This window comes from Oryzias latipes, chromosome 3 (genome assembly GCF_002234675.1).
Source record: "Oryzias latipes chromosome 3, ASM223467v1".
Classification (NCBI taxonomy): domain Eukaryota; kingdom Metazoa; phylum Chordata; class Actinopteri; order Beloniformes; family Adrianichthyidae; genus Oryzias; species Oryzias latipes.
Window position 1 is genome coordinate 18,414,971 of NC_019861.2, and position 15,051 is coordinate 18,430,021.

Sequence of the window (15,051 nt, forward strand, 5' to 3'; positions counted from 1 at the left end):
CTACATCTTTTTCAAAAATAAGAGATGATGTTTTGTAGTGTGAGTCAAAGAACACAGGCTCCATCTGAACTGAAACCTAGTCAGTAAATGTATGTATAATGTATGTCTCCGGCACACATTGCGGTGTAATGCAGTGGTACTTTACACAGCTGCCTGACACCAAAGGTGTGGAAACACAACACCTACAGGTAAAGGATACTTGTTAGCACAGCTGAAATAAATCAGAGCAATACAAGTCAATACAGATCAAAACACAGGGAAATAACTAACTAAATAAATATAAATAAAAGGAAATGTTTCCTGAACCCTTTGCCTCCCCACGTCTGTGTACTCATTACAGCTGGAATATAATAATATATTTAGAATGCACAATTAATATTAAAGGGTGAACCACAATCCATCCATCTTTTAGACGAGCTGAATCCCAATTTAAAGTCATCAAATAACCTTTACAGTATGTTTTTGGACTGTGGGAGGAAGCCAGAGAGCCCGGAGAAACATGCATAAGGAGAACATGCAAACTCCACATGGATATATGAACCAGTTTGAAATAAGAGTGCCAACCACTACACCATTGTGTAGCTGTGGAATAGAAATCCATAATGAAAAGGTACAGGGTAGGAAAACAAAGGTTAAAAAAAAGACGACAGTGAACACTATGAGATCAAATTCTGAAAAGACGGTGCAACAAAAAAGTTTCAACCATCAGTGACGCTCATACTCACACACTGTAGTTGCTCTGAAGAGCAGGTAAAGCTTGGATGTCAGCTGGACTGGCTGCAGCCAAGAGAGGGGCCAACTCTGGGAAGAGTGTCTCGTCTTTTACCAGATGAGTCTGCAGCAACACTGACACCATGGTGGACAGGTATCCATCAGGCAGCTGAAACACCAGGAGAGAACAAGCGACATTCATCAGAAAGCTAAGAGTTGCAGGAAGAAGCTTCTAAGTGTGGTCAGTGAGCAAGCAGGAGTCAGCTGTTTACTCACGTCCAGCATGTTTTTAGCCCCATTATAGTACTGAAGGATCAGTTTCACAGTGCTGATGTTTGCTGCAGCCAGCACTGGCCTCAACCTACTCACAGGTACGAGGAAGTACTCCTATATAGAAAAACAGACAAGCAATAAAATCTAAAACTAAAAAAAATTGGAAAGAAGTTGCAGTTCAACTCTACTTTAAACTTGCACATTTTTATGGTACAAGTTTTAAGCTCACAATAAGAATTATTATGGAATTGAACAATATTTATATATGTTATATCTTTCATCAATGTATTAATTGCATGGTTTGAGAACAGTGTCTAAATAGTAGATATGCGTGCCTTAATTCTTTAATTTGATTGCATTGATCTATTGTAAAAGCAATCCCAGTGGTCTTTTCATTATGATTATGGCCTTTTTAGACAAAATCAAAAAGCTTGTGTCTTTTTCTAGGATATAGTTTCTGCAGAGCAGCAGGAGTTTATAAGAAATTCCCTTCTGAGTTGTGGACAAGACTGTTGGGACAGAGTAAGCCTTCTCCCACACTCTCTACCACCATTTTACAGCTCCTCACACCCTCAATTTATGATTAATGGTACAACAAAAATGGTGAGCAGCATCCAACCGTACAGTTTTGAGTCAGATGCCAGGAAAATGAAGATGTACATGGATCTAGTCGTTTACTAGTGGACGCATCAGAACGGAGCGGAGCAGGGAGTTTATGGCCTGACATTTGTATTTTCTACATCACAAACAATCTCTTTTTCAAACAGTGTTCTTTTATCTGCTCCTGACTCACAAAAATTTGAATAAAGCAATACTTAGAAATGTCAGTGTCCTGCATCATCAGGAAAATACCACAAGAACATAAACACCAATAACAGGACTTTCTTTGGAGTGGGTCTTGAAAATGTTCTTTCTTTCTTTCGGTCAAAAATATTATTTAAACAAACCTTTCAAGAATATGTGTGTCTGACCTTAATGAGAAACATTTCTTCACTGGTAACATCTCTCGTTGTGTGCAGCAAACTGCTGAATAAAGTCTGTAAACAACACACGCACAGACACACACACAAACACACAAAGTTATACTTTGTTTTTTGGCGAGGTGGTTTAACAGATATCATATAAGCCAGCAATCTCTGTCAAATCAGGTGTGAGATCACAGAGATTACACACACAGGAAGAGTCAGGGAACTGATATCAGTGCCAGAAGTGTAACCAGATAAAAACTGTGGGGGGAAAAGCTCAACAGCTCTAAGATTACACTGATTAAAACACCTTTAATGCATTTCCACATCAGCTAAAAGTAAATGATGATAAGCTAACTACTATCAATGAATGATCTAACATGAAGACATTTTCAAATTGGAAAAAAAAAACATCATGACTAACTTTCATCACACACTTCTTGTACAGTAAAAAAACAAAGTATAGTCCCTACCCCAAAGCACTGCAGCAAGACTGTCTTTTTGTCTGGGTCGCTTTCGTTCTTGAAAAAGTTAACTACAGACTGCAGGAGACTGGGCCTTATGGCATCAGTGACGTGCCATGTGGTTCCCAGGGCGTCCTCCAGAGTCAGCATGATCACTATAGTGGTGCTGATAGCTTCATTCAGTATTTTAGTCACAGACGCAGTCATCAGCTCCGTCTTCCTGGACCTCAGAGTCTCCATCAAACACCGGACCATCATCTGCAGAACCCTATTCTGAGTGGTGCACGGCCGACAGTCTGAGATGTAGAAGCTAGGGCAGATCAAGTTAAACTCTTTGATCAGTTCTTGTGCCACGCAGACAGTCTTGTCCGTAGTGGTGCTCTTGTTGGGCGTAGTGGTGTAGTTGGTGAAGGTCTGACACATGTTGTTCACCCACACACTGGAAGGCTCCCAAGACAAAGAAAGGAGGACGGCAGCATTGGAACAGATGGAAGAGACAAAGTTGGCTAAGTCATGCTCCCAGCACTGAGTCAGCAGTGCTGCATTTGGGGGAGAAATGCTCCAGCTGGAGTACTGGCACTGCTCAGTTGCATTGAACGGAGGCCTGCCCGTTCCCTGCCCCACACCTGGAACAGGAGTTCTGGCTGGATTTGAATGGTTGCCGCAGTACTCTAATAACCAAGTGTTATCTTGGTTAGCCAGCAGGTTCTGGAGAACAGTATCATTCTTGCAGACCTTGGATGTGAAATTCTTCGGGTCAATTTCCGAGCAAAGAGCTACATCAGTCATGTCCACAATAACCGGGCGGGTCCACTCGGAGTATGTACACACCTTAAATGAAGACAAAATCAGAACAAAACTTGTTACAAAAGATGGTCCTAACACATTTCTTAGAACAGCTGATAATTGCTGCACCAACAGCTTTGACTTCTTGACATATGAATAACTGCATGTATGATGACATGCTGAAAAGTGATGGAAAATATACATTTTATCATTTTATCTGCCTAAAATCAACTAACCCAGAGTTTTTAGAATGAACAGCTACCAGAAAAAAAACTGTTAATTTGCCAATTTTTTCAAAAGCTTTTAAAAAAAATGCTTAAACTGCATTTAAAAATTAGTCAACGTTTTCATGTTTATTTACTGCATATCATATAGTTCCCTGTCGGGGATTCTTGTTATTAAAGAAGTGGGATGATACTGTCTTTGTCTTTTTTAACTTTTGTCCATTATCTTTAACCACTTTACCCCAAGTAGGGTCACAAGGGTTGCTGGAACTCATCTCAGCTACTTTTGGGCAGAGGACAGGTAGACTTTGGACCAGTAGGGCCACACAGATAGAAAACCACACACAGCCATTCCTAAAAAGTCACCAATAAACGAATACATTTTCCAAAATAATAAATTGCATGTTATAAATTTGTAAGTTGTCATGTTTTAGTAACTTATACAACATAAAATATTGTGAAAACAAATGATATATATAGAAATGTAACGCCGTAAGATGCAAAAGTTTGTTGGCATCTTTGCCCTGAAGCCACATTGTCACGCAAAACTGAACTCATTTCTTTTTGTGTGTGAAAATCCATTTCCATTCTCCAAACCCGATTTTGTCCCTTTTGCGGTCATGGGAATGCCGGAGCCTAACCTGACCACACATGGGCGAAGGCAGGGTACACCCTGGACAGGTCGCCATTCTGTCGCAGGGCCACTATCACACACTCACATTCACACCTAGGGACAATTTAGAGTAACCAATGAAGCCTGTTTTTGGACCGTGGGAGGAAGCCGGAGTCCCCCGTTGAAAAGTAGTAGTAGTGATTATACAAACAACTTTGATTTCTTACTTTTATGCATTTGATGAAACATGCCATCAATGTGTGATAGGTGACTAAAACATGTTCAGAACACCCTTTTTTTTTTAAATATTTAAATATGAGGTTCATTAAGATATTGTTAGTGTTTGTGGGGTGCAGGAATCCGTAATAAGAATGATTATTGTTGTTGGTTATTCTAATAAAATGGGTTACAGCTGCATTCATTCAGGGAAAGCACCCACCTGCGGAGCTAAAGTTATTTCCGACATGTCAGAGCAGGCTGAGGACAACCATGTGTTCTGAGGATCCTGCAGCAGCTTCTCCAGAACGGACCACTGACAGCAGACGTGGTCGTTGAAGGACTGCAGGTCGTGTTGCCAGCAGAGAGCTACGATCGAGTTATCCACCTGCTTTTGTCCCCACATCTGGTAGTCACACCAGTTTGCAAAGTTGAAGGCCGGGCTCGGCTCAGGCATGGAGGGGATGAAAGAGGTACTGCAGTGCATCTCAAGCCAACCATTCTCTTTGTTTTGAAGTAGACTGTTCAGAAAGGTTTTGTTGAGGCAAACCTCCATCGTGAATCCACTTTGATCAAACATGATGCACTTTGACAAAATATCTGTGGTGATTTGATTCAAATCAAGCCATTCTGAGTACTGACATGAGTCCAGTGGTAGTAGGTCCAGGCCAGGTATTGGTGGAGGGGGAGGCAAGTTTGTGCAATTGGACATGAACCTTCCGTTGTCAGGGTTGGACATTATAAGCATCAAGAAGCCGGTGTGCTCACACATCAGTTGGGTCATTCTGGAACTATCGTAGCTCATGCAGAAATTTATCAGCGCGGGGTCTACTGGCTCTGAGGGCTGGTTGAGCCACTGCTCGTAGACACAGAGCTGGCTCACGAGGTACCCAATATCTGCTGAGGAGTTTCCACAGTATCCATACAACCAACTGTTCATCGGGTATGAGAGCAGCTTTTTTATCAGAGTTACATTGTTGCACACCTGTCGCACAAACTCAGCATGATCATTGTCGCTGCACAGAGACACAAGACCACCATCCACTGTGCTGTTCGCCAGCCAGCCGTTGTAGTCGCAGATGAGCTGTCTGAGGCTCGATGCCCCTCTGGCTACTCGCCGAGGAGCAGGAGTGAGGGGGAGAAACTCGTGGAGAGATGTGATGACATTAAAAGGAACCGAGTCTTCAACACTGCAGACAGATGATCGGGTGCTGAATGGAGAAACCAGAGCCTGAAGGAAGTAGCACATGTTCCTCCATGTCAGCTCTACTTGATTGTGACTGAGGTTATTTAGCACCTGACACAAAGTTAAGATGGAAGCAGAAAATCCACCTCCTGCCCCTGACAAAATGTCAGCGCACAGTGTTTCATTAAGACTGGTCAGGTTGTCTTGATCACACATGATCTCATAGTTGATCTCAGTGTAATTTGTCTGATCCGAGGTTGTGCGTTGGAACTGGACACTGGAAGGACCCTGGCATTCCGAGGTGTATGTTGATTGTTCTAAAGGGAAGATGTTCTCCAGGAGGATTTCAATAAATGGACCGCTGAAAGACCAGCTTACATTGTTCTTCATACCCCTACACAAAACAGACATTTTACAAATATTAGCAGTGACATAACATTTGTAGAAACTCAAAGGTAGTCCTACTGATGCAGATCAATAAATATAGTCACCCTTTCCATAAGAATACAGCTAACGTGCTCATACTTTTAATGCATAATGTCGGGGTTCATAACTGCAAAACTGACAGATTTTATTACAAAAATGTTTCAAACTAATAATATTTTAAATTGTAAAGACGTTGTTAAATTGTTAACAGCTCAGAAAAACACACAATACTTTCATCAATCACAAGTAATTGGTTAAATACTCAATTTCTCCAAAGACTTTCAAAGAATTATTCTGTTATAGTTAGAAGTGGAAAAAAAAAACATTCTTAATAATATGCACGCATCATTGAATATGAAAGCATGTATACAAAATCAAATTTAAAGAAAATTAATTAATGAAAAAGTCGTCAACTTTTTGCGTACACTTACTTTTTCATATGTCCATACTGAATTCCTCTTAAAAGGCACAGTGTAAATTTTTACCACCAGCCTTTGAAGTAGTTAACGTTTTAAAATGAAATAACCTCTTTAATAACAAAGTAATGCAATCTGCATTTTGACAAAGTAAGCATTCAAATGATTTCTAAAAACATCTAAACGCCTTTGGGATTACTTAAGGTAGCAGTGCTGGTCAGAAAGCTGTTTCCAAGCCATCAAAATTTTAAAAAAGGACTTTTAAGTGTATTTCAGCACAAACAGCTCTTGAAATTGGATAACATTAAAGTATTAAAGATTTGCGGAAAAACTGTGACTTTTTTAATGTAATAATTCCAAAAAGAAAGCTTTTCATTTTGTCTGTCATTAAAAAAAAACACAACAACAATTGCATGAATGAATAACTTACCACATAATGAGCTGTTTGAGATCTCCTGCAGAATATTAAAAAACAATCTCACAACCTGGAAAAAGTATGCAATGGCACATCTTGCAATGGTTTACAATATCTCAAAAAAAAAAAAAAATAGAGGTTTCTTACCTTGTGAACAGGTCTGTTTTTTATCAAAAGATGGGATTTCAATTCCAAACTGTAAAGCTATCCTGATAAAGTCTAAAGGCGCTTCCACAACTATTGCTATAAACTGTAAGACATATTTGACAGTAGCATCCAGGAGTGCATTCATAATACTCTTCAGTCTCTCTGAGACTGAAAGGCTTGACAGAATTTTAAGAATTATTTGCTGAAAACTACTTAAATCCGGAATTGCTGTCCCTCCAGTGGCGTAGGTCCCAAAAAGGCCTCTTAGTGCTTCATTACTGGTCTCTGAGGTGCAGGTCTGCGATCTCAGAGATGATAAAAAGGACAGCAGTGGGGGCCCAAACTCCAGTGACGCAGTTTTGATTAGCTCTGCTTCCAATCCACAGTCCTGTCTCCCAGACAGAATGCAAACTAACATTTTGGGAAAGTCCTCCATGAATCTCTCTCTCAGTGGTGAATTAAGAGCAGAGAGTTCACTCAGAATATTATCGTATGTACTCAGGTTTACATTTTCCTCTGTGGAAGGGCTGCTGAAGCTGCGTGTGTTTCCACTGGACAACAAGTGAATTTGATCAATAACTTTCTGCATGTCCTCTTGCTGTTTGGTGACTTCATTGAGCGTCTGATACGACTTTCTTTGTATGAGTCTGCTGTCTGAGCCCACCTGATCAACATCACACAGGACCCCTGCAGAAAACAATGATAAAACCCCTTCAAAATAAGATATATTGAAAATTGTCATTTCTTGAACAAAAAAACAGTGACAAAAATAACAATATATAAATATACATAATAAAAAACTACTTTTTTGGATGCCAACTACATATCAAAAGTAAACAAATACTCACCAAACAAGATACACATGTAAAGAGCTGCTGATGACCACATTTTAAGGTTTCAATAAAAACTTCAAATGACTCCAAAAAATATTTTCTGTTAATTATGTGGAGAAAATATGTTTCCTGAAACAAAATAAGCAGTGTGCTCGAGGTCCCATGTTTGCTAGCACTACAAAGAACCAGATCCCTCACATGTAGCCTACAGTCTGCAGATCTGCAACCACACACCTGACCGGACAGCAGCACAGGTACGACACTGCTAACAGCCAAAACCCAGGTGAGAAGTCAGAGCTGTGAACCGCTGAAGGGATTTCAGCAACAGGCATGGCAATCTGTAATGAATTATTAAAACAGTGTGTTGCTTATCTCCTGCCCCTGAAACCTGATTAGTGGCAGGAGCCAGAGGACACTTCTGGAGAAGATGTCTGATATCTGCTTCCAATACTCTGATCAGCAGCCTGGAACTCCCATTTAGAGGCTGCTGTTGGGAATGGGGCCCCAAATGAGAGAGGGGAGCAGGGGATGAAAGACCGAACTTAGACTAAGAACAAACTCAACTAAGCAAAAAGTTTCTGCTGTAATAAATGTTGCTGTTTAAAGACTAACTCCAATGAAACTTGTATCTTTGGCATTTTTAATATGTTCTTGTAGCATTTTCTGATGATGTCAAATAAAAAAATTGCATTTCCGAATACTTCTTTATTCAAATCGTGGTCTAACATGAGCACACAAAAAAATTGCCATTTGAAAAAGCTTATAATTACACACAAACTACAGTTTGTGATCATTCAGTGCGATATAAAACCATTGAAACAAACTTTGTAAATAATATGCAAATTGGTTTCCAAAACAAAAAGCCAATCAGAAACCTGCCTGTTATTTTCTGGAGTCAGAAGTCTGTTGTGAGTCTCTACGTGAAATTGATCTTCAGCTGAGGGAAGGTAAACAAACACAGGAAATTTTGAACAGTTGTTATGAATGGTTTTGTAATGTTTTATACTAAGAAATGTAAAAAAAAAACTAGACCAAAACAGAACTATAAAACCAAAAAAGGAATATGTAAAAGTGAAAAACCTTACTGGAGTAAGGAATTGCAGAGTCAATGGGAACAATTATTCTTAGCAGAGAAAATCAGCTACAATGTGCTTCTGTTACTGATCATATCATGTACATATATGTGCACAAAACAGCTGTGAAGTTAAAAAATACGGACTATAAAAAATTTCACAACTTTAGTTTGGCGCCCCCTTTGGCCGGCCCCCCTATGCGACACATATGCTGCATAGCTACTTTTTGCGCCCCTGCTGTCACATCACGCATAGTTTCTGAATATGTTAATGTTGTAATGGCCCATTTGATGATTTTCTGAGTTTTTAAATAATTTCAGCTCCACACTTCCGTGTACACGCCTGCAGACCTGCAAACGTCCACAGGGACCACGCTCACCTGGATGTTGACTTTCCATCCTGACGAACTTAAACTTATACCACTACAACAACAACAACGAAATGCAACTGTTGATGGAATAAAAACATTTTTCAAGCAAAAATACAAAAGTGTAGTGTTGCACAGAGCAATGATGAACCTAATTATTCAATTGAAAACATAGAATAAATGTACCTATTTGCTTACAAATGCCCCTGACCATTCCACTTTTTCCTAAATGTTTTACTCACAGAGCACATGCCTCAAAATGATGTTGCATGATGTCATCAAAGAAAAAACGTTTGATACCAAATCTTTTTTTTCTGTGATGTCATCAAAGCTTCATAATGTTGTGTCATTACGCATCATGTTACATCAAAGCTTCATAATGTTGTGTCATTACGCATCATGTTACATCAAAGCTTTATGAAAGTGTGAGCTGGCTTGAATTGATTTATATAGGTAGGAAACCTGAACAATTTAAAAAAAGTGAACTCCCAAAGAAAGCCTTTTACAACACGTTTGTGTCAGTGAATTCTACTGGAAGATTTGTTTAAAGATTACTTGTTTGATTACAGCCTGATAAAAAAACAAAATGAGTATTTTTTGCAAGAGAGTTTTACAGTCTTTTACCTTCACTGCAACCAATTTCTACCGCAGCAGAACTTCACAGCCGTTTGCCAACCAGCAAGTTGGTTTTACTAAAAGATATTGTCAGAGTTCCTCACAAGGAAGTTCTACTTCAAGAGGTTTTAACAGCTATTTGAGTTCCTCTCCAGCGAGTTCTGCCACAAAAGATTTTCTGAGAAATTTTACTCACCAATTTTCAAAAGACTATTCCACTTATTATGAAAACACTATGATATTGGTGAAGAAAAAAGTGGAGATAGAAGAAGGCACCATCCTTCACAGTTCAAAAGCGTCGTATCAATTGGGAACATTTCTGGATGATGGATCTTATGGAAAGGTGTTGAGAGGTAAAAAGCTAAGAACAAATGAAGCTGTAGCAATTAAAATAATCAAGGGTGATTACTTAGAAGCAGGTCCAATGGAATTCAAAGCATTAAAAGAAATTAAGAGGATCAAGGCTGACAAAAACAACTTGATTAAGTGCATTGATAGATTTAATTATAGAAGTCGTGCATTCATAGTTTTTGAAATGCTGGATCAAAATCTGCATCATTTCTTGTCTAAAAGAAACTTCTCTCCTTTGGGTATATCTGAAATCAAAGTAATTTCTCAGCAGCTTCTTGTTGCCTTGAAAGCCCTAAAAAGCATTGGTTTGGTCCACACTGACATTAAGCTGGATAATATCATGTTGGTAGACCACAAGTCACAGCCATTTAGAGTAAAATTGATTGACTTTGGTTTAGCATTAAAACTGGAAGACTTAGAAACTGGAAGCATTTTTCAGACTATGCCTTACAGAGCTCCTGAAGTCAGGCTGGGTCTCCCATTAAATGAAGGGGTTGATATGTGGGCACTTGGACATACTTTAGCTATGCTGTTAAAAGGATCACCATTGTATCCATGTGACAGTGACTACAATGTAATCCGAGCCATGGTGGATATGCAGGGCATGCCTAAAAATTCCCTTTTAGATCAGGGACTCTACTCTGACAAGTTTTTTAACATGAATTCTGAAGGCAAATGGAAACTTGATTCGCCTATAGAACATCTGGTAAAAACTGGGAAAAAGGTCAAATTGGACAAAAGACATTGTTCCAGCTTTGAGGAAATTCTTGAAGAACGTAATTGTCAAGTGGAACTGTTTGTCAGCCTTCTTGAACAGATGCTGCTTATTGATCCGTATAGACGCATCACCCCAGAAGAAGCTCTCCAACATCCTTTTTTCACTGAGAACAATTACGATAACCAAATCGTCAAAGCGGTCAGTGGCATTGCAAATAAGAGATCTGCCAAAGCCCAAGACCCCATCAGTCAACAAGATAAAACAATTGTTGGAAAGGATTGCTCAAGGAACTATGTAGACAGAAATCAAGACAAAATCTGTGTGGAAAAATGTGTCCGGGTACCCTCTTGCTTAGAGATTTTAAAGCCAAAGAAAACATACTTTAGGTCAGTTATAGATTTCTTTTCCTCCAAGATCTTTTAATTTTTGATTGGTGTCTGTGTTTATCTCACTTACAATGCATGGAAGTCACAGAGAATGTTGAGAGATCAGGGTTTTTTTTATTAGGAAGAGTTCTACATGGTAGAATGTGTTTCCATGTTTGAGTTCATGGGATCATTCAGAGATTTTCCCAGAGAAAGTCTCAGCTTCAGCTCCTGCAGTGAAAGCTATGTCTTGATCACGGCTTCTTCAGCTTTGTTTCCATCTCTGCTGTCCTGCGTTAAACCAGAGAGGGAAAAAATAAAATAATTATTGTCTCGATGAAAATAAAATATAAGGTTCAGGAGGCAGTGGGTCTCTGGCTGGCCGCCAGCTCGCATCCCAGGAGCCGGCATTGTGATCACGTGTAAGGACAACCTTGATCTGACGTCAGACTGCGTCTGTGAGCACAGACAGCGGAGCTGTGTTAGCTCCAGAGCAGGAGAAGAGCTCTGAGAGAATTGCATTTTCGGATAAAACCTGTGCATTTTCCAGAAACGCTGCTGTACTTCTCAGATGATATCCTTGAATAAAATCAACAGCAGCCCCCAAAAGTAGGACTAGTAGGACTAATTAAGTACCAGTAGTGGTAGTGGAAAAAAAGAAAAAGAAAAAAAAAAAACAGTAGAGAAATAAATAAATAAATGTGTTGATTTTCCTGATCCAGTTATTTTATATATATGGGGGGGGGGGGGGGGGGGGGGGGGCTGCATGTGTGGTCTACATACAGGGGTAGGGCTGGAGGGTATATAACATAAATTGAAAGAGGAGGAGGGGAGGTAGGGACCAAGGTTGGGCCAAAGGAATGAAATAACTAGAAGAAAAACCAGCTTAGCTATCACAGCTCAAAAACTAAGACAAGAAAACAAAAGTTTCACTGACTTCTCTACAAAAGGGAATGAAAAATACAAGAGGTGGCACCAACCAACTTAGTGTGCTTTAAGGGTGACTTAAAGCAAACTACATGAGGTGTACAGGATACCCTGTCATACCTGTCCTCAAACCCCCCCACACTCTCCAGCATAAAGAGTCATTTTCTATGGCTGAAAAAAGCCATAGAATTATAATACTAAGCAACATGATTAAAAACATGATTAAAAAGGAATATTAATGAGTAGGTTTTTGAAGCAAAATGAAATAAAATGTAATAATATAATGGCTAATTTAAAATCTGTGTGCAGGTTTTTTCACAATTTTATCATCTTTTTATATATTTATGAGATATTTATTGGTTGATTGTGTGATTAAACAAGGTCATTTTTATTTATTTTTTAATCATGAATACTTTAGGGCTCCATACTTATGAGAGGTCCTCCATTCATTGTACAATAAATTGTGTAGTTTTATTCTCTGCTGCTGGCTTTACACAAAATCGAGAAAAGAGCTACTGTTTCACTAGAATGTATTTATCTTACATATTGGGCAAAATGTTTTTGTAAAATATGCTTTTCAGACAGAACGTGCAAAAGGTATTTGTACAAAGTTTTTATTTTTTCTATTTGACCATAAACCAGTAAAGTCATGTTTGTATGCCAGTAAACAGCAGTAATAGGTTGTAGGGGAAAAAGCAGCCAATCAGTATGGTTTTCACCCAGACCATATTGTAACATAAAAGTAGCAGTACGATAAATACAAAGCAGTTGAATAAAAATAAAAATAAAAAACAGTAATGCAACCACACAGGGAGGCAATTCAGTGTCCCTGTGTGCTGGGCCCAAGTTCAGGTAAAATGCAGAGGGCTGTTTAAAGAAGTACATCAACCATAAAAATCAAATCAATGCAAACATGAACATTGTAAACACAAATCTCACAATAACGTCATGGACTAGCTTAAAAACACCAAGACATTCTAGAAAACACTTGCATGATAAAATGAATGTGCTCACACACACATATATAAATTCCCTTCACACCCTTTACAGGTGGTTTCTCACCTAACCCTGAGTCCTCTACCAGAGGCCTGGGGGTTTGAGGGTCCTGTTTAGAATCTTTGCTGATCCTAGCACTGTGCTTTTCTAGACCAAAATGACTGAGGTTTTCCAGGAATCTGCTGTCTCCACTCCTGTGGTGATTGAAGCCCTCGGGGCAGTAACCCCCCCAACATAGAGGAGTGGATCTGCTGTATCCACTCCTCCACGTTGGGCGTTACTGCCCATAGTGCTCCAATCACCAAGAATACCACTGTCACCTTCACTTTCCAGGCATTGTCCTTACTTCTGATGTTGCCATCACTTTGCATTGACATCTTCACCACAACAGCTTTCCTCTGTTTTTTTATCCGCCACTATAATATCCATCTGATTGGCCTTTATCATACTACTAGTCTGTATTTGGAAGTCCCACCGGATCTTTCCTCTCTACTACTTTCAGAGGTGTGTCCCATTTTGCCTTTGGGGTTTCCAGTTCATGTTCTGCACACATGTTCCTGTACACTTGGTTGTAACGCTCCATATATGTGTTTCCTGCCAGCATCTTACACCCTGCAGTTATGTGGTGGATTGTTTCAGGCGCTTCTTTACACAGCCTACACCTCGGGTCTTGTCTGGTGTGGTAGATCTGAGCCTCTATCGCTCCGTTGCTCCAGGAATTGTTCTCATACAGTCTCAGGGTGCTGAGTTTAGGATGGAACCCTCTATGTATGGTGATGAGCTTTTGTGTGTTAACAGTCATGGTCTGGATCTCTTCCTGGTAGTATCTAATAATTGGCATTGTGCAACTTTTTTGTATTTGCTATTGAGCTAGCTTCTCAAGACTTGCCTTAATTGTTGGAAGAATTTGGTTGTTGCAGAGTTCCTTGTTGCCTGTTCCAGGTTGCCACTTGCCTGTAGTATTCCAAGTAAGGGTTAATGGCCAGCGAAGTGTGCATTAACAGAAATTAACGTACACCGTGGAAACCTGAACCGTCCGTCGCGATATGGATCGTAAAGTAGTATCAATAAAAAAAAAAGTAGTATTGAAAAAAATCTTAATGTTACCCATACCTGGTCGTGGAGCTACGCACATAACCAAAGTGTATTTTTGACACTGTGAATTTGGGATAACCCATACCTCTCACAGAATAGAAAACGAAAATAAGATAAAATCCCAGCAACTCATGCAGCATTTCCGGAATGGTACTGAACAACAAATAAAATACTTTGCTTACAAACTAGTCTTTGTTTATGCCTCTTTTCAAAAACCATTTATGGCTTTTAACTGGAAATGTATCAATGCTGAAGTCATTCTTTACCTTCAAAACACTCCAACCATCATGCCAAGGTCCTGTAACTCCATGGTCATTAATTTTAACTGCAAGCTCCAGACCCTACTGGACAAAGTTACACCTGTTCAATCGAAAAAAAACAAAAGCAAAAAGAAAAACTGAAGCTGTCAGAACCCTTTAAAAAAAAGTGTCAGGCAGCTGAACTTTGCTGGAGAAAATCTAAGCTACTAACTAATACATTGAGTTTCCTGTGAAAAATCCTCTTTTTACAACAAAGAAATGAAATAATCCAGACAAAAATATTTCTTCAACATGATTGCCAGACGTAATAATAATGATTCCAAGGTCTTATTTTCCACAATTCATAATCTCATTGAGCCCTCAAGCCTTTTAAACATTATCTTCACTGATGAGAAATGTCAAGAATTTGCAGAGCAGTTAAGACTTAAAATCAATATGATAAGATCTGACATATGCCAACACCATCCTGCATGTTTTAACTCTTACGACCATGTAATATTTAAGGACGCACTGGAAGATTTTGCCCTTGTTGTTGTGGTATTGCTAAAGAAAGTGACTTTACAATTAAAATCAAGCACGTGTTCCCTTGATCCCATTCCCGTTACTTTT

The 15,051-nt window shown here is 39.3% G+C and overlaps 2 protein-coding genes across 2 annotated transcripts; one reads left to right on the plus strand and one right to left on the minus strand.

Moving 5' to 3' along the window:
- Nucleotides 1-559: 559 nt before the first annotated feature.
- Nucleotides 560-7,526, minus strand: LOC111947140. The gene is made up of 6 exons (XM_023953426.1): nucleotides 6,711-7,526; nucleotides 4,476-5,832; nucleotides 2,423-3,244; nucleotides 1,956-2,021; nucleotides 988-1,098; nucleotides 560-880 (listed from the first exon to the last, which is right to left on the minus strand). Exons 1-6 carry the CDS (start codon nucleotides 6,713-6,715, stop codon nucleotides 722-724), a joined length of 2,520 nt encoding a protein of 839 aa, XP_023809194.1. The 5' UTR covers nucleotides 6,716-7,526; the 3' UTR covers nucleotides 560-721.
- An 877-nt stretch (nucleotides 7,527-8,403) lies between these two features.
- On the plus strand, nucleotides 8,404-11,267 carry LOC110014537 (homeodomain-interacting protein kinase 2-like). Its single transcript, XM_020701302.2, has one exon. It carries the CDS (start codon nucleotides 9,702-9,704, stop codon nucleotides 11,220-11,222), a length of 1,521 nt encoding a protein of 506 aa, XP_020556961.1. The 5' UTR covers nucleotides 8,404-9,701; the 3' UTR covers nucleotides 11,223-11,267.
- Nucleotides 11,268-15,051: the final 3,784 nt, after the last annotated feature.